General features: G+C 39.9%; 1 protein-coding gene across 1 annotated transcript; it reads right to left on the bottom strand.

Annotated features, from left to right (window-relative positions):
* Positions 1-178: 178 nt before the first annotated feature.
* LOC113523150 (serine/threonine-protein kinase tricornered) lies at positions 179-18,129 on the bottom strand. Its single transcript, XM_052896515.1, has 11 exons — positions 17,799-18,129; positions 16,113-16,193; positions 14,007-14,139; positions 13,365-13,512; positions 13,024-13,134; positions 12,698-12,939; positions 12,250-12,389; positions 11,980-12,151; positions 7,780-7,944; positions 6,078-6,241; positions 179-4,627 (listed from the first exon to the last, which is right to left on the bottom strand). Exons 3-11 carry the CDS (start codon positions 14,126-14,128, stop codon positions 4,512-4,514), a joined length of 1,380 nt encoding a protein of 459 aa, XP_052752475.1. The 5' UTR covers positions 14,129-14,139; positions 16,113-16,193; positions 17,799-18,129; the 3' UTR covers positions 179-4,511.
* Positions 18,130-19,276: the final 1,147 nt, after the last annotated feature.

The raw sequence follows: 19,276 nt of genomic DNA on the forward strand, positions 1-19,276 counted from the left end.
AACTAGCGGGGGATGTGTATTAGATCGGCAAACGTCACGAGACCTCTATAGTATGGGAATGCAGTCAAAGCATGAGGCGGCGTGGCACGACCTTACTAAATTTCAGCTTTAATCTAATTGGCGGCAAGTGGGAAAATATTGAAAAAGAGGAAAAGGTAATAAATTAAAAGTCCATTCATATTAATTCTTATCTGTATTGCCACTTTCTTAAATCACATGTAAGAAACAATAAGTGTTAAACAAAATACTTCAAAATATTATTATTGAAGACATAAAATATTATTTAATTTTGTTTTAATAACAATAACAAAGCAAATAATAAGATAATTTATTCGAAAGTTACGCCGGCGCGTAGGGGAGCGTTAGCGTGTTATATATATATATACAAAAATATATAAATAGGTACAAAGGCGAGCAACAGCACGCGAAGCTGCGCTGCGGAGGCCACGGGCTCATTGCGGCAGAGCGGACGGGAGGCCGCCTCGCCTCCGTCGTCCACCGTCCACCGTCCACCGGCCGCCCGGTACCATCCCATCTATTCCGTGCCCACAGAGCCCGGGCCCGGCCGCCGTACCGCACGCGCTGTGTCCGCGCTCGGTACCAATGTACCCACTAACTGATCAATAAACGTATTCTCATATTCATTGTTTTCTATAGCAAAGTAATTCGCACTGGTAGCAACGCGAGTCCGACTCGACACTCCGGTCGGCCATTCGTTGATGAACTCCGTCTGCGTTGGTATACATCCTATGGGATAATAATACTAATAGAGTAACTCTCAGTTTGTAATAGTAGAAAATAGACATGTAGCTCTACTTACGTGATATTACAATATTAATCTTTATATACAAATATCTAACGAACTATCAAATAGTGTCTCTGCGTATCTCCTACGTGATGCAAGTAGCCGTTCTAGAATTATGCTCTGCAAAACGCAACTACACTCCAAGTAGTCCGCGACCGGCGTCCGTCGACCGTCGACCGTCGCCCGACCACACGCCGCGCTAGCATGTCATACATTTACAATGTAGTAACGACTACGCTAAATGTGTACTTAGGTACTTTACATGTACTTTATTAAACAGAAATTAGTACCTAGCTAGTATTACTAGAACATTTGCATTATTTCAACCAGTTTATAATACTTAACGAATAAGTTTAAATTGTGATGTAAACGTAAGCGCCCGAAATATAGAGAGAAATGGTTTTAGGAGGAGTGTTACCCTCGTCACTGGTATTCGGTTATCGATATGAACACAGAGATGGTCGGCTGATGGCGGGCACACTAGGGGGCGCAGCGTTACCGGGTGGCAGCGGACGACCATTGTCCTAATGGCAAGACGACACACGCGCGGAACAAAGCAATCGCGGGCTCGACCATCAACTGGCGCTCGCCATCATCGTCATCACGGAGCGCGTCTCGTCGTCGCGCGCCTTCCAATAGATGATAAGAATTCGTACAGCCCACCGCAAATCAGTGTGTGGATACTTCTTATTATTTATTGCAAGACGTAACAAAAAAAGGAACAAGCATTATTAGTTAGGTAGTTTTTCACATAGCGCTACTCACGTACGACCTGGCAGCCACGCCGCGAGCCCAGCGATGGCTATATTCAAACAGTATGTCTCATCTCAACGCGGCCGATGGTCGCTGGCCGCCCACCACGCTCGACATACAAGGTCGCCGCTCGAAACTTAAGAAAACACCGATTACTATACAACTTAATAGAGAGATTTTAAAATATGTTACGTGGCGAAAATAATCTACGACGTAATAAACATAACAATACTAAACGCTTCTATCAGTAAACCCATTTAATTAGTAAATCTAATGAGGAATAGCGGAAACATTCGATACTACAGTAAGTGTGCGAGTGGCAGTCGCTCGAGTGGTAGCCGCGCTGCCGTCTGCGGCCGCCGTGTCGTATCGTACCGTGAACCGACAGGCACCGAACAGGCACAGCGTTCGCGGAGCCAGTGTCCGCTGCACCCGCGACTTTGTTCGCGTACGCCACCGTCCCGCGGGCACACGGCTCGCGGCCGCCGCTCCCCGGCGTTTATTTGCGTAGTATAATGACCTAAATTTAATTGTGATGTTACACTGATTGTAAATAATAAATCTATACACATCCTTGCACTGCGTCGCAGCGCTCGAAACTGCGAGAAGTCCATCGAAGAATGAGATTTATAATCTTTATATGTATTTCAACGTGGAAGTAAATATAATATTTCATACCGATCTGTCCACCCTCTGAGCGGACATCCCGCGATTTCGACGTGCTCGCATTTTTTATGTTTATTGACCTTGTTGCCCCGCGATGTTTGTTTTGCTAGACCGATATTGTTTCTCTGAATCTCGCTAGATGTCTAAATACTCGTACTGCTATTTGTTGTCAAAGCGATGTGCGGAAATGAAGCGAAAAAAAAAACGCGGTCAGAGGGTTAATATGCGCCGATCACGCGACGCGTCCTAGTAGTAGAGTAGCTAGGTAATGTCATCATATACCGATATGGCAAGCTAATACAGTGATGATGTACCGTTTTTTTCATAACTTATATATTTAATACCGCTGGTACATACAGGCGGACTGCGGTAACCATCTCTCTGCATACGAGCAGAGCTAGGCGTCGTGACGAGCGCGAGACTTGACGATAGCTTTTAGAAATGCTCAGTAGCGCTTCAAGTAGTGCGCCGTGCAATCACAGCACCTCCACAGAGAACTGTTTCTTCCAGATACCAACACATGCGACGACTGCATTTATTGCACAAAATATAACAATAACATACATTTGTAAGAGTACTGAATATTTCCTGGACAATAAAATAATTTGGAGTGGACGGCATTCTATTGCACTCGAACCGAACGTTCGATAGTTAGCGTCTTGCGTAATATTATATATACACGTAGTTATACAAAATAAGCGCATCGTACTACGCGGCGCACAAACTTAGGATTGCTTTTTTAATTGCATCACCGTAAATTAAAACCATGTCAACATTAGTACGGAGATAAGAGAAGAACCGGTAGTGCGCTGTGCTGTGCTGCGCTGCGGAGTCTGATGTTCGGCGTGTGCTGTGCTGCGGTTTGCTGCGGTGTGCGATGTTCGGTGTTCGGTGTTCAGAGCGCGTGTTCGGTGTGCGGTGTGCTATGTTCGGTGTGCGGTGTGCGGTGTGCGGTGTACGAAGTTTGGTGCGAGCGTCTCGTCTCGTTAACGTCTCGCGTTCACGGCGGCGGAGCGCGCGCTACGGACAGGACGGCTACGCGTCACAGTACACACTGCATAAACAATATTGTTAATTCACAGGCATTCTGCAAATACGCCATACATTCTCAAGGCAAGGTATAGGTTTTATACGAGAGATGGCGCTCCATTATAATTACGCTGTCGCGCACAGTAACTAATTTGGTAATGTTCCGTCCGTAAGTATCGATGAATCGAGATTTTAGCAGTAAAAACTTAAACATACATAACATAGTATAAAAGAAATGTTGTTAATTAATTAGTGTACTGTTAATTAAGTTCTTGTAATGTTATCGAGCGGACGCAACGCACGCAACGGGTCGCCCTCTAACTTTACGTAATGTATTCAATTAAAAACTGAGTTCACGCAACCACTACGGTCTCTTATACATTACAAAAACACAATTTGATTGTTAAACTTTAAATCTTACGCGAGCGAATAATAATATACGTGAACAGCTAAATCAACGCGAAATATGAATACTAATATAATAACAAAGTGAACACATCGCAGTGCACATTTTGGTTCTGAATACGAAGGGTTGCAGTTGAACATGAGTGGCGATGTCGACCCGAGTCGCACGCGTGCACGCACACTCATATACGTGCATACACGCGCCCGCGTGCACACACGCGCCCACGCAAACATGCACCCACACACACACACACACACACACACACAAACACGCGCGCACGCGCGCACACACACGCATTTAATTACATTCGATTGGACAGGTTATTTTGACAGTTAACTTTCAACTGTGCATACGACTATCCTCGGCTGACCTACAAGGAGATTATGGACATAATTATAATTAAAATAATACGTAATTAGAGAATAGCTTAATGGTCATCGATTCAAATATTACGTTTGTACTGTGTTCCTGGCTACCGGGTGGTAGCGGTGCGTACTAAGCGACGTTCATACTGTATGGCGCCACTCCGAGCGGGCTCGCTCGCTCAACATACCACAAACGATAACGAGCACTAGCGATAGTCAAATAATAATTAGCTAAAGAACATTCCCTTGGACCTCCAGGGGGCGCGGGCGGCTCGCGCCTCCCTACACCGTTCCAGTGATACACGTCGATCCCTAGGCTATTTTATACAACTATTCACATTTCACTGAATAGTCAGTAAAATATATAATAAAGCTACATGGTCGAGTAGTGCACGGGGCGAGCGAGCGGCCCAGTGGGCGGGTGTGGCTGCTGTCGCTGCTGTGGCGGCGGTCGGTGGCTGGTGGCTGGCGGCTGACGGCTCGCGGCTCACTTCTTGGCGGGCGTGCCGCGCTGCGTGAGGCCCTCGAACCGCTTGAACGTGTAGTTGATGAACACCCAGTCCTTATACGCCGCCTCGCCCTCCTGCGAGATCGGCGCAGCCGCTGCAACACACCAACGATCCACCGTCATCATCATCTCGCTACTTCATATACATATACACTTCATGCTCGGCCAGAGACTATACGTGATAATCATCACGTATCAACGTGAGTACACTGATAGAATGGAACAAAACCGTGCCGTTTCGAGATACGTCTCGATCTGGTGAGCACAGGTGTACTACAAGTACCTGCGGTCACTACATCGAGACGTATTTCCGACGTCGAAGTTCTTGCATAAGTATGGGAAAATGGCGCCGAACAATTTCTTCCATACCTGATAATGTATATTTAGATAATATGATTGATGCTTAGACCACATGGATAGTAATAGAGAGCAGATGGTAATTATTAATATTTGATTAACACTTAGAGGTTGTCAACGCCACTGACATATTGGATTTGAAAGTATTGTTCGATTGTCTCTACATTTTATAAGAAGGCGGCGGCTGAATTAAGGTACCGTCACATCACTACTGCCAGCCATTAATCACGATGAAAATTTGATAAAAACATTTTAACAGCCGAGCAATATTAATAAATTTTTTTTAAAAATTAGATTATCTATTGGTGGCAAGATGGAATTAAACCAAGTTACGATGCCATTGACAGAAGACATTAAAAATGGTTAATAGCAAAAAAGTCAGTTGTGTGTATCGTGGGTACATTATAAAAATGTAAGCGAGGTCGGTTTTAGAACTTTGGGATGATATAAGGTTATTTATTAATTCGATAATTGCTCGAAATGGAGGCTTTAATCTGTGTACGAAATTTTATTGTCGAGTAATGAAAAATTGCCATTCACGTATTGGTTAAATATATAATTTGTCGCGAAATCTTACAATCATTATGTTCACGATAGATGAGAAAGAATTTATTGCGAAGTTTTTTCAATCGCGTTTTAATTTCAATTCATATAAATTTATAAGAGAAATGACACCGCGAGACATTGTGACTGTATTAGAAAATAAGGCCAAGTGTAAGGTGACAACTGCAACGCGCGCGGTCAGCGAAAGCGAGCAGTGCATAGTCAGGAAGGTCGCACGACTGACGACCAGCGGCCGCGCGGGAACTGCGGCGCGGCGCCAACACGGTTGCAATACGCGTGTAGTGATATTAGCTTTTAATGCATATAGCATTAGGACATATAATTGTTTGAGTAAAGATATTTAGTAGTAGACTCGGTAGACGACAAGTCAAAATTTAGGCAAGCACACGTTAATTTAGCCGACTAAAAATTGGCGCGTTTCTGACATTCGACTTTCTACGTGTTCGTATATAAAGTTGGAACTGGTGTTTTGTTGTAACACAGCGCTGTCTGTTGTTATCATATATTAAGGCGTGCCTTGCAACCTATACATGTGTAATGGTGCTGTTCGCATGCTATGTGTGTGTGTGTGTGTACGTGTGGTGGTGGTGGTGGTGATGGTGGTGGTAGTGGTAGTGTACTGACGTATCTCGAGCTTGACGTCCGGGAAGTCGTCGAAGTTGGAGGTGTCGTCGATGGAGCGCACGTCGACGCAGATGGCGGCGGGCCGCTCGCGCACGTGGCTCCAGTCCACGCCGCGGAAGAACGCCGCCGACTTCACGTCCTCGACGCCGCGCTGCGAGCCCAGCCTGCACACCGCGCCACCGCGCCACCGCGCCACCACACGTTAGTCGAGTCGAGCGCCACGCGTCCCACCACTCTAGCCACCTCTCGCGGCATGCCACACTTATATTCAACCAACTTCAAAGAAAGGAGATTCCCCGTTTGAGCATCCCCGACTACACATTTGGTTTTAAACTGATCACATTTTACCAAAAAAAGTGTGTCTCCTTTTGTAATTAATTGAAAATAAATGTGACAACAACTTTACAAAGATTAGCCCAATTTACACAAAATCTATCTCAACTGGTCAGTAGCATACAATTTTAGTATTTGCCATCTTCTTTTATTGGAACAAAACAATACCATTTTTTTAATTTAGAGAGGCAGACGAGCCGGCGGACCACCTGATGGAAAGTGGTTACCATCTTTAAAACCCAAATTAATCGAAAACGATACTCAAAATAAAATGTCAACAAACTATTCACACTATGTACAAGTAAGTACAGACGCAAGAGTACTAATAATGAAGAGTTTGTTACACAAAAAAAAAACTGGCTTCAGTTGTGACAAAACCAGATACTGATTTATAAACTAAACTATTGAATGGATTTTGATAAAATTTCTTAAGAACTGATCTGTAAATATATCCTTTTAGATAAAAAAAAAAAAGAATTTTCCATATCGGTTTACTGACCGGACTGACGGAGTGACGACGCAATAATTACAAAATACAACTTAATTAGAGCCTCTTTCACTTTAAAGTTGGTCTGATTGTTGATGATATGGATAACTTAGACTATATAGATAGAGCACCCAGTGTCCACAGCACTTCAACATTTCAACGGTTAGCCCCTTAGATGTTATCTCGGCTGACAATATATTGACTGGCATTTTTTTTAATCAAAATCTATATGTAATTTTTTCAATGTTGCAAATAAATTGATTAAAAATTTCCCAGATGATGTCAATTATTTTAATATGAATTGGAAACTGTTTTATTGTTCTGATGTAAATATTTTAATAAATTTATATAGACATATGAATTAAATAATTTTAATGATTTTGTTTTCAGTGAAGACAAGCGCCATTACGAGTCATTATGCTCCATTTGGCTCGATTTTAATTTTTTTTTAAACAAATTTGTAAGTGTTTTTTGTTTTTATTTTTTAACTTCACAATACAAATTTCTATTAATTTCTATTACTGGTAATCTTGATCACACAGATTTTTTTGCGAAGTATTTGTATGAAGACAGTCTATCTATATAATGTAAGCGTAGAAATAATAAATTAAATACAATATTCTCTTATCCAATCGACTATTCTACAAGTCAATAATTTCAATGTATATTGCTGCCTCGAAATATCCCAAACGAATGTATGTTTAGTAACATCGTTACCCCGTCTAGAGCGCATCGTGAGACTGCCGCACGAGGCAACCCTACGTACGGTGCTCGTTCACCGGCCGCTTCGTTTATTAAGTATTTGTTTCTAGTAATGATGCCACTAGTTGAACGTGAAACAGCGTGGACGTGGGCGTGGGCGTGGGCGTGGCGGCTGCGGACCTGCGGTCGGGCTCGGAGCAGAAGCGCAGGATGGTGTCGCGCGCCTCCTCGCCGATGGGCACCTCGGGCGGGAACGTGAGCGACTCGCGCCACGACATCACCTTGCGGTACGTCTCCTGCGGCGACTCCGAGCAGAACGGCGGGTACCCGATCAGCATCTCGTACCTGCACACGTGTAGCTCTTGTGTGTACATACATATAAACTGTTACATTATGTGTACATATTAGATTAAGATCTCGCTGCCGACTTCTGCAACCAGTGGCAACCCGGGTGCATTGTATTGAAAGGGAGTTAGTTGATAATATACCAGTGAAAAAGACAATTTCGAATAAAGGAGTGCACTTGAAAAAACAAAAAATAGCATAAGTACTTAGAACTGCATAATTATTAAAAACAAAAGCCGACTAATAGTGACGCCCTATACATTGTCGTATATCAACATTAAAGGATATTGATTCAACATGTAATTAACTTAACAACTTTCCTACAATTTAACTAACATAACATATCCTCTATATAGTGATCATTGCATGTACCAATACCATCGACTCGCCAATACCTAGATAAACCATGCAAGGTGAATAAATATACTGATAAATAAAACACCCTGTGCGACAAAAAAAAAACCAACTTTCCACATGACATCTACTTCCACTATACCTACACCTCTACTTTATCTACACCTCAAAAAAATTCTTACGTAAATAAGAAAGTGATTACGTATTTATTCACGTTGTTTAGTAAAAAAATACGTAAATACTTCAACAGAAATTAGAGGAAGAGTGAAAGTATGGTAATCTACCGTATTCGAAATATGACAAGCCAGTAATAAAGAAGCCAAAAGAAAGTAATCCCAAAAAGCGTAAAGAAAAAAATTCTGAATTAGAGGCCGCTAAAAATAATACTAAGAACAGCAGCAGCAGGCCGAATGCACTAGCGCTTCACATGTAACGGGAATGAAATCCAAAAATATGCACATAACAACAAAGGCGAGAATATTAGAACTGAACAACGCGAGGCAAAATATAAACAGGGATATTGTCCAGCAGCGGTTAAAAAAATACGACGCTACGCAAAGGAATATATATAGGCTCAGACAATCGAACACCATGCGATCGAGTCTCCAGCAAAGGAAACATTTAAGACCAACGTCATGTGTTTCTTTGGCATATATGAGAGAGTCGATAAAGTTTAAGAGAAGGTAAATGCCATTCCAACAGTATTGAATCTGTTCAGCGGAAGGTGACTAAATATTCAAAGTTATCGTGTTATTGTGGTTACGAACGTACTCTATCAAGTTATGAAGAAGACAAAAAAAAATAATATGGCTGCCTTATTCGCCAGACGGAAACACATCGACATTATTATTATACTTTGCACAAAATTGTTCATTGCCATCTTTACTCGGCTTCTATCCTTTGCTTTGACTTTCAATAAGTTATCAATTATTTATTCTAAGAACGTAAATAGTGTAAAACTAGAAAGAAAAGGAGAAAAGTTTACAGTCGAAAGTGGAGTGATACAGGGAGATCTTATTCTCTCCCAAATTGTTGATAACTATTCTTAAAACAATCTTTAAAAACAAACATTGAAGAAAAAAATAAAGGGGTATAGATATTAAATAAAAGGCTGATGGATTTAAACGTTGCGGATGATGCAACGCTTTATGGCGAAACTGCTACCGACCAGGAAAACATGGTACAAAGTTTAAACCCGGAGACTTAAAGAGTTGGTTTATAAATGAATGCTTTTAAAGCAAATCGTCATGACAAACAGTCACAAGAAAAGAACAATCAAAACAAAAGGAAAAGAGATAGAATATATAGACGACTATGTGTACTTAAACAAACAGGTGTCTACTAATGCATTGAATAATGAAATGGTATACTGAGGACACGGCCAGCATCTCTGACAATTTAGAATCACTACAAGAATTTATTAATAGAGCGATTGACGCAAGTAAAGACATAGGTTTATGTATTAGTGTCGCAAAAACTAAGTACTTGTTCATCTCTAAGAGGCCGAGAGCCCACTCTAAGCTCTTCATAGGAATACAATTGATAGAACAGGTTAATGATAAGCCCCAAGTATCTGGGAAGTTGGATGACTGAAACTGGAGCCCATGCTCAAGAAATCAAAGTTCACATTCATTGCAAATGAGCAAAATTCTGAGTGAAACAGATTTGCATATTAATCTAAGACTACTACGTTGCTGTTTTCTCTGTGCTACTCTAAGGCGTAGACATAGACTTTCACGCAAGACGCAAATAAGTATCGGAGGTGTTTATGATATGTGTGTACGCATACCGTCGTATTCTGGAAATCTCATGGCGTGGCGGAGTTATGAACACCATTAAGGGTCACAACATGACCGACATGAGGAATGGACAGTACAGAATACTCTAGCTAATCATCCAAAGCAAGACTAGTGGTAAAAGAAGTGCCGGGAAGAGCGCCCGCGCGGTGCTCCAAGCTAAAGAATCTGCGGGAGTGATTTGGCTGAAGCATCACCTCGCTTTTCAGAGTGACAGCGTCAACAATTATTATCGCCCTTATGTTGTCCAACCTCCGATACGAGTGGAACGTGAAGAAAAAATAATGAAAAATAAGTACAACATAGAAGAAATTTTGGAGCCAAAAAGAAATTTAAAAGGGAACTCTAATTGAAAAATTAGAAAGATAATGGATTGTCGCATACTGTCAAGTTTAACGGTATCGGTATACCAAATATACTATTGTATAGCTAAAAAATTTAAAAGAAAATAAAATCTTGTCATGCCAACATCTGGATGTAATGGAGAGAAGCAACTTAAATTGAGAAGAATACAAAAAATACATCAAATGTAGTCATCCGTGAGAAAATACTCTCCAGCATAGTCTAAAAGAAAAATGGAGATGGGCAGAGCATGTAACTGGGCACAAAGACATGAAAAAGACCCGTCAAATAACGAAATGGCTAGGCCCGATATGTAAAAGATGCGTTGAAAGACAGAGGAAAACACTAGTCGATGACATCATAGAAATAACAGCAAAATTTGAGTATTGCTACAAATAGAGATAACATGGAGAATACATGTAAGAAGCTTTTACTTATAGAAGACCTACAGCAAGAACACATACACTTGTTCAAATTAATTAATATTATAAAAAATCAAAATCAGTAAAGTATGGGCAGTAATAATAACGATAATACGTGCAGAAGTCAGCGACGGAACCTTAACGTACATTCCGAAACAGTAACATCGCAAACAAAAAGCACTAGCGATACAAACAGTCGCGTTATTAGCAAACAATTTTACAAGAAATAATAAGTAATGCAAGTATGACATCGCCAATACTTTGCCACACTCAGGTAACCTTTACAGCGATAATAGCCAAATTTCACGAACGATGTAGCGCCATGCTAGGTAAATCTGTGTAAACCAAGTCTCGGATTCTATTCTCAGATGTGTTAAAGACTTAAAGTTAGACTTCTCTGGATATTTCTGATCTGATTTGACACGGCACGTGATATCCTCGTCCGGAACTGGCGTATATGGTAAACAATATAAGAATAATATTCGCTTTCGCACAACAATACGCAAACATATGTAGATGTTGCCCGCTGAGTGCGAGCTGTTATATTTAGCAAAATAATCGCATCACTGAAATAAAATTTTCGAAGTACAAAATAAAACTACATCAGTTTATATAAACACACAGCAAATTAAAATAATATTGTTGCGCTTATTACAAATATATGCACTTGCAGGCTTTCTCAATACAATGTAATACAAAATTCACAGAAGATCAAAAGGGTTTTAAAATTTGTTACGGAAATAACAGAGGGAGACTTTATACGAGTCTTTTGCTCGATATTCTTGGCCTACGTGTGTTTTTGCTATGAAACAGGTGTGCTCGCGTAACTGCGTTGTCAGTTTGAAGGATAAGATACAGCACTAAAATTACAGAGTAGGCCCCTTGCGCGTTGCCAGTCTCTAGCATCATGGTACAACAAGACTGGCAACGCGCAAGGGGTATCGTGGGTATCACATGGTAGTCTGCAATGTCGATGGTGCTGTTAAACGTCCTAAGTATCGTAAAAAAATAAAAGATTCCGCGTGAGTGAATACGGGAAGCGATCAGAATAGATTATACATCGGGAGGGTATATCGTATGGGCTCGTGATGAACGTGGCTCGGTAGGCGCCGGATACGTACATGATGACGCCGAGGCTCCACCAGTCGGCCTGCGGCCCGTAGCCGGTCTGCAGGAACACCTCGGGCGCGATGTAGTCGGGCGTGCCCACGGTCGAGTACGCGAGCGCGCGCCGGTTGCGCTTCCACGACTCGGCGCGCCGCTTCGAGTCCAGCGCCGACACCGACGCGCAGACTGCAACACGAGCATGTGGCCACACGTCACGTCACTCGCACGCCCCCTCGCGGCCGGCGGCGGCGACAACACAAAACCAAAAAATACTAGCAACTCACTGAAATCAGAGGGCGTCGCGCGCGACAGGTCGCGATAGAAGTCCGTGCGGTGACTCTTCTTGAGACCGGTGCACAGGCCGAAATCGCTCAGCTTGATGTGGCCGCGAGCGTCGAGGAGCAAGTTGTCAGGCTTTATATCCCTGCGCACGACGGTAACAGATCCGCATTACAAAATATGACCACGGCGCGGGCCAGTCGTCGCCGCACATCGTCACAAAAAAAAAAAACACAACGACCGTTACAGCGAGCGAAACTACTGTACGAGTAAAAGATAAAACTTACTTCTACCCGTTCACTTTCAACGTCCGCCCACCGACGGAGAAACAGATACTAATGCTTATTAGTGTTTGCTAATAATATGAGACCAGCAATATATTAGCTTGACTCAAATCTACATGTCATTACTAATTCGCAAATGGTCGCCTGTACAATGTTTAACGCGCGTCACCTGTGTATAAAGCCGAGCTTGTGTATGCTGTCGATTGCCAACGCAGTCTCCGCGACATAGAATTGCGCGCATTCCTCACTGAGCGTGTCTTTCTTCATAAGCAGCGTCATCATATCACCGCCGGGCAAGAACTCCATGATCAGGTACAAGTTCATCGGATCCTGGAAGCTGTAGTACATTTTCACCACCCACTGGTGGTCCGCCTCCACAAGAATGTCTCGCTCCGCTCGTACGTGCGCCACCTACAATCGGTACAGCGCGCTATATACGATTCTTCTTATTAAATAAGAACAGTCGCTAGAGCTACACACACTATGCAACCTCACCTGTTCCTTTTCTAGCATGTCAGCTTTTCGGAGTATTTTCATGGCGTACACGTGGCCAGTGTCCTTCTTTTGAACCAGTCGCACTTCGCCGAACGCACCCCGGCCTATGACCTGGCAAAAACAATACTTATATTTTAGAATATGTATTTTAAAATAACATTATATAATGTCAAGCAAAGTATAGTATATACACACTTTTCCAATAATATTTTTAATAATAACTGTAATGATATGCGATTTGATTTGATAAATAAATTTACAAAGAATAAGATTAAAAAAAAAATACAATAACTTAAGATGACCTCCAAGTGATACGGAGCATTCAGACAATGTGCAGATACCTTCAAAGGCTCAAAGTCTTCGACGCCGAGCCTCGATCTCTTGAGGCGGAGGAACTCGGTCTCTTTCTGCGCGTGTTGCTGCCGCTTCTCTTGCTTCTGACTCTCAGTTAAACTCTCGTCCTTCAGCGATTCCTCCAGCTTCTCCAGTCTATAGTAATCAATATACTTAGTGCACGTCATGTTCACTTACAGTGCCTACATGTTTTAGTACAGAAGGGGAAAAGGGATCGTAAGTAACGGGAGCGGCCTCATTACTAACAATATACCCTTCCAGATTGATCTCTGATTAATTCTTGTTGAATTCGTCACAATGGGCTGAATAACCTGCTTTCATCCTCACCTATCATCCCCCACTGATGCTTCGCCAGCGTACACCGTACATACATAGTGCAGGCGGATTAAGAAGGCAATGGATCGGTACATTATTATCCATTAAAATAACATTAATACAGAGTATATAATTTATAAAGGTATAATTTCAATATCTTTATATCAAAACTATATCTATATAAATTATAATAAAAAACTGTAACTACGTAGTGAGACGACGCGTCACTGGCGGCGCGGATGAAACGAGTCGTTTCAGTAGCAATACAAACTCAAGCATTATGTCAGGACAACGTAAATGTATTGCAGTCTCACCTTTGCTTCCTCTCATAGTGTTGGGTGATGAGGTTAGTATAGAAATTTTCTAGGGTGACCTTGGCTTTGGTGGCTTTGTCGAGCGTGTGCCCGCTGAAGCGTATGTTGTCGGTACCCGTCATTTCCAGCACCCCTGCAAACAGCACAGCGCGCAGGTCACGACACGATCAGTACCCTACTCAATGCCGCACACTGCTGCAATGTACTGCATTGATTGCTGCAGTTTCATGCCTGTATAGTACAGTAATGCAGTTTGCAGTGTGCTCCCGGCATAAAATAAGCCACCCATTCCTTTCCCATGGATTTCGTAAGAGGCGACTAAGAGAATTTAATGGTTAAGGAATGAGCAGTAGCGTCCCTCTTAAAACATCTCGAAAGCCTAACTGCGGTTGCCAATCCGCCTGACAAACATAGCAACTACTGGCAATACGCCCAAAGGGAGGCTCATGTTCAAAAGAGGCTAGTGGACGGCTGATATGATAGTACAGTAGACACCTTTGCACATTTATAAGAATGCTTCAAAGTCCTAACATTACGTGCTTGTTGAATATATAAACTGTAAACGGTCGACGATAACACATGATGGCAATAAGACGATTTAACTAATAATAAATTAATTGCGTGTCAACAAAACAATGGCACGAATAAATATAATCATTCCATTGTAATACATAATACAATAAGTACTGTAGAAATTGTATATCGGTACATAATTACAATAATATCGTATGCACATGGACATAAGCTAAATACCTAATTAATGTATCCTCAAAACCGCGGCTTTTACACTTTAACTCGTAAAGGCAAATTCAGAAATGTCGATTTTATCAACAATAATATGTACATACACAATGATTGTAATAGTAAACAGCTTACTAAATATGAAAGGCAGTCTTAAAAAATGACATATCTGGCCCAACAGTACGTTATAGTGATCGATCTAAGTAACGCTCTAATCAGCTTATAAGGCCACTGCGAGAAGTAGGTAGGTATATAGCACATGTCAGTGAGAAATGCTTGTACGACACCGAGCTGCAACCTTGGAGGGCTCACCTATCACCGAGGAGGCGTCACCTGCGACCGCAGCGTACCTACCCGCCGAGCGCCCGCTGGCGATTGCGCTCTGACCGACCACACATGTCACAATGAGGTAATATTTGTTTACTATGACGTAAGTTTAATTCGTATATCATTAACAAATATAATTGAGGAACAAACTACGACATACAATATAATATCGTATCATGAAAATATATTATATCAAACATACCAAGTAGTCTATGCCTAACAGAAATTTTGAAATGTGGTCAGACGCTATAATAGCTCCTAAGGAAGGTAAAAAATACTTACTGCAAGTATAAGTAAAAATGTATAAAAATTAGTCTAATTCATTCTTCACATGCTCATGACAAGTACTGAATTATGTATTGGTTTAGTATACAGCTTGACCCCCTGATGCTCATCTATTTATATTGGTCTGGGCATTTTTATTTATTATTGTATATAAAGTAAAAATATCTTAATATATATATATTACTTGTCCAGCAGAACTGGCTTTTGGCCACTAAAAAAAAATCAGTGTTTTACTCTTTTAAGGACAAAACAATAAACTGAGTTGACTATTTTGCATTACTATGACACACCATTCATACACACATACACACATATTATCGTCTGTTTATGGTTGTTTCCTTTTTTTTTGTACACATTTATTTATAAATGCTGGAAACACAAACTTATTATCTACTTAGTGTATCCTGTGACTCCATCTGTGCGAATTAATGCATAAAGTGTCTTACATGGTAAGTTAGCATACAACCTACCGTGTAGCAAATTTCATTCTAATTTAATCAATAGTTTTTGTGTAAAAGAGTAACGAACATCCATCAATTGATTGTTACAATTTTTTTAATTTATTGCATTAACATCTACCTCTCCGTACCAGTATAGAGTGCAAACGCTTAATTAATGCTGTATAATGCATCATACATCATCATCTATTCATCTGTATTATATTTATCCTAAAAAATATTGTTATAATGATGACCTTATTTTTGTCACTTTATATGAGGTTGGTTATAAACACTGTGAAATGTAAAATCTCACCGGGAGGCTGGGGCGCTGGTGCCGGTGTATCTGGGGCCACCGTAGTGCCCGGGGTGCTTTTCCCCCAAGACACGGCTCACTCTAAAAAATTAAAAAGTCCAATATTTAATTTCTATTTTAATTATATTAGATTTTATTTCTATCTAAATGATGAATATATTTAATACATTTTAAAAACAGTATCATAGAATACATTGTGACAGGCAAAGTATAGATTAAGCCTTGCAATTCCTGCAATGTTATTCTTTCATAACCTGTAATTTTATTGCAATATTTCCGCCTTCAAAATAAAACAAAGCAAACACAGACATATCTATATATACAACTTAGGATTAGATAGAAGAATAGGATTAAAAATGTATAAATAAAGTAAAAAAATATAAATCTTTATTACAAAAATTCCAGTGCATGCACCTGGTAAATTTAATTTGTGACTTCTTTGAGTAGTTGATTATCAAATACATAAATATTATTTGTCTCTAGCCGCATCAAGAACACAAAATCAACAGTCCGGTGAACACATGAAGTGTATAAACACAAGTAAATTCAACATCTGCTCTATTTCTATTTGTCTTTTGGGTATTAAAAGATCTACTTAATAAGCTTAGTATTTTTATTATGCACAACGGCCAAAATGAGAAGCTAAGCGTGGAAAATAGTCTTTTTCACATTTTCAAGCTTAGTATTTTGTGTATTTTAGATCTATCTGTATCTCTGGTCCCGATGAAAATCTCAGGTTACGAGATAGGCAGAGAATGAGAGTATAAAAAATGCTATCTGACACTTAACTGTTTTCACAATTCATATAAATATTCAGAGATTATACAAAATTGACTTAAGCATTTTTAGCCTCAGAAATATTAATAAACATGTCTGAAACAGTATAAATCCAGGATTCGATGAGATAATTGAAAAAAGCACCATTATATAAGAAAAAATAATAGAAAATCTTTATTATTCATATATACACATAGACACTACCAGGAATTTTGTAACATTTACCTCAAATGGTATTTAATATTAAAAATTATATGTATTATTGTAAATAATAATATATTGGCTATAACAATGCACATCAAGTAATGTGAATTGTACAAGATAGTGTCAGTTTGGGCATGTTAGGGTTTGTTGCCATTGTGGTGGCGGCACTCACCTGTTCAGATAATGATGATAAACTGTTGACTTGTAGAGGCCACATTTAATTTAGTCTATTAATTATAATGTCATGAAATATCATTTACTACCACTACTTAACTATATTAATAAAATGGCATAACAATGCTAAATGAATATCATTTACAGTAATTGTTTATTTATATCATATTGATAGAGTAGAGACTAGTCTCAATATCAGGCACACACAAAGTGACTGCCTACTCTAACTAATCAGTGGCTATTTAATATAACATTCACTGATTGATACAATAACGCAGCACAGTACAGAGCTACTCACTGTGGCTGGACCTCAATCATGAGATCATTACGTGACGTATTTTATCAGTGAAATACGACGCTATCAATCACTGCGATCGCAGGACTGGTAATCACATGACCTACTACATTTCGTAAGAGAAGCCCACAGCATCTATACGACATGAGACAGGAGCAGCAGGACTATTTCTACAGAAGTTCGCCACAAAGAACTTTACTAATGTTATCGGTATTTTCCTTCGAATGCTTACGTACCTTGGGTTGGACTGTAACACGAAAATCTTGCTGCTTATTTGACAATCACTTGTTCTCATTAATAAATGAGCTTCATATAAATAATTATCATCCACACCGAGTATAAAATCGATATCAGACAAACGATCAAAATAGTTACACCGTAGCGCGGTGTCACTGATCTTATAAAATTTGTAAAAAGAAGTAATAGTTCATTAACCGAGGGGCACTCGCAAATAGTCGTGCCTTTGTTAAATGAATTACGAAAGCGAAATAACGGGATATTTCATGAGAGTAAGAGACCCGACAGAAAATTGCACAAAGAAAAACGTCAAGCAACAGCGAGCACAGATAATTAAAGTAGTCATAATTTTTAACAGGGGGATATTTTACGTCTTTGGAAACACATGTTTTTGCCGTTTTACTCTTTGGACTGTGTCTCTAAGTACGCAGTACATTATATTACGTTTATACTTTAATCTGTTCGTTGTACACCTTCGGGCCGATTGTGGCACCATTGTCTAAATGTAACTCTACTAAGACTAACGTTTTAATCAAATATTTCAAGAAGTATTATTTTATGGGTCACTAAACCTAATTTAATAATTTTCAATTAAATTGATAAGAAATTTAGTATTTATAGGTCCTTAGAATAAAGGCTACGCTGTAATACCATATTGAAATTTAAATTTAGAGATAGGTTTAAAGAATAATTTCAAGTAGTATCGACTTCTTTGAGATTGCTATAGGTACATATCGGTGGAATGAATAATAAACGCTATAAACATTTGGTCCACATTAAACAGACTTCAGTATTATGATGTGTGAATTTAATTCGTTAGAATTTTTTTTTATACGATCATAAGTAAAAGAACTACATGGTTTAAAAATAATTAATTGGTCTTAGGATATCCAAATGAAGCCCTTTATAGGATATACTTCATAGACAATAATACAGGATTGGTGGTAGCTGAAATAAATCTAATCCCCAATCTAATGAAATATATCTAATCATAATCGTAGTAATCGTTCTATTGAGACTGTCCTTAAAATTCTGGCGTAAATAACGAGAAATAATCAACTCTGCGATAGATAAAATAAACGTAACTGCAATGTAGTTTGCAATTGGATAATAGTAATACATTATCTACGATCATAACATATCGCGAATTTAGACACATTTACACCTAAATTTACACGATTTTATTATAACATTAATAGAAGAAGAATTGTCAATTTCACGGACGTCTGAGGCGTGCTATAAATTTCAGGCAGATAGGAAGTTTTTTTAAAAGAAAAACGGACGATAAACGTAACTACAAGAAATTTTATTAGGCGCAAACAAAACACGACAGTGTTATGATCGCGACACGCAAAATCAGCAATACCGGCAAATGCAAAGTAAGGAAGGTCGCGCATAGTATAGTAAGTAATACGCAGCTAAATTACGCAAACGAATTTGCAGACAATGAAAACAATGAGGTGAATGAAACTACAAT

This window comes from Galleria mellonella, unplaced genomic scaffold (assembly GCF_026898425.1).
Source record: "Galleria mellonella isolate WM207_F2 unplaced genomic scaffold, CSIRO_AGI_GalMel_v1 utg33, whole genome shotgun sequence".
NCBI lineage: Eukaryota > Metazoa > Arthropoda > Insecta > Lepidoptera > Pyralidae > Galleria > Galleria mellonella.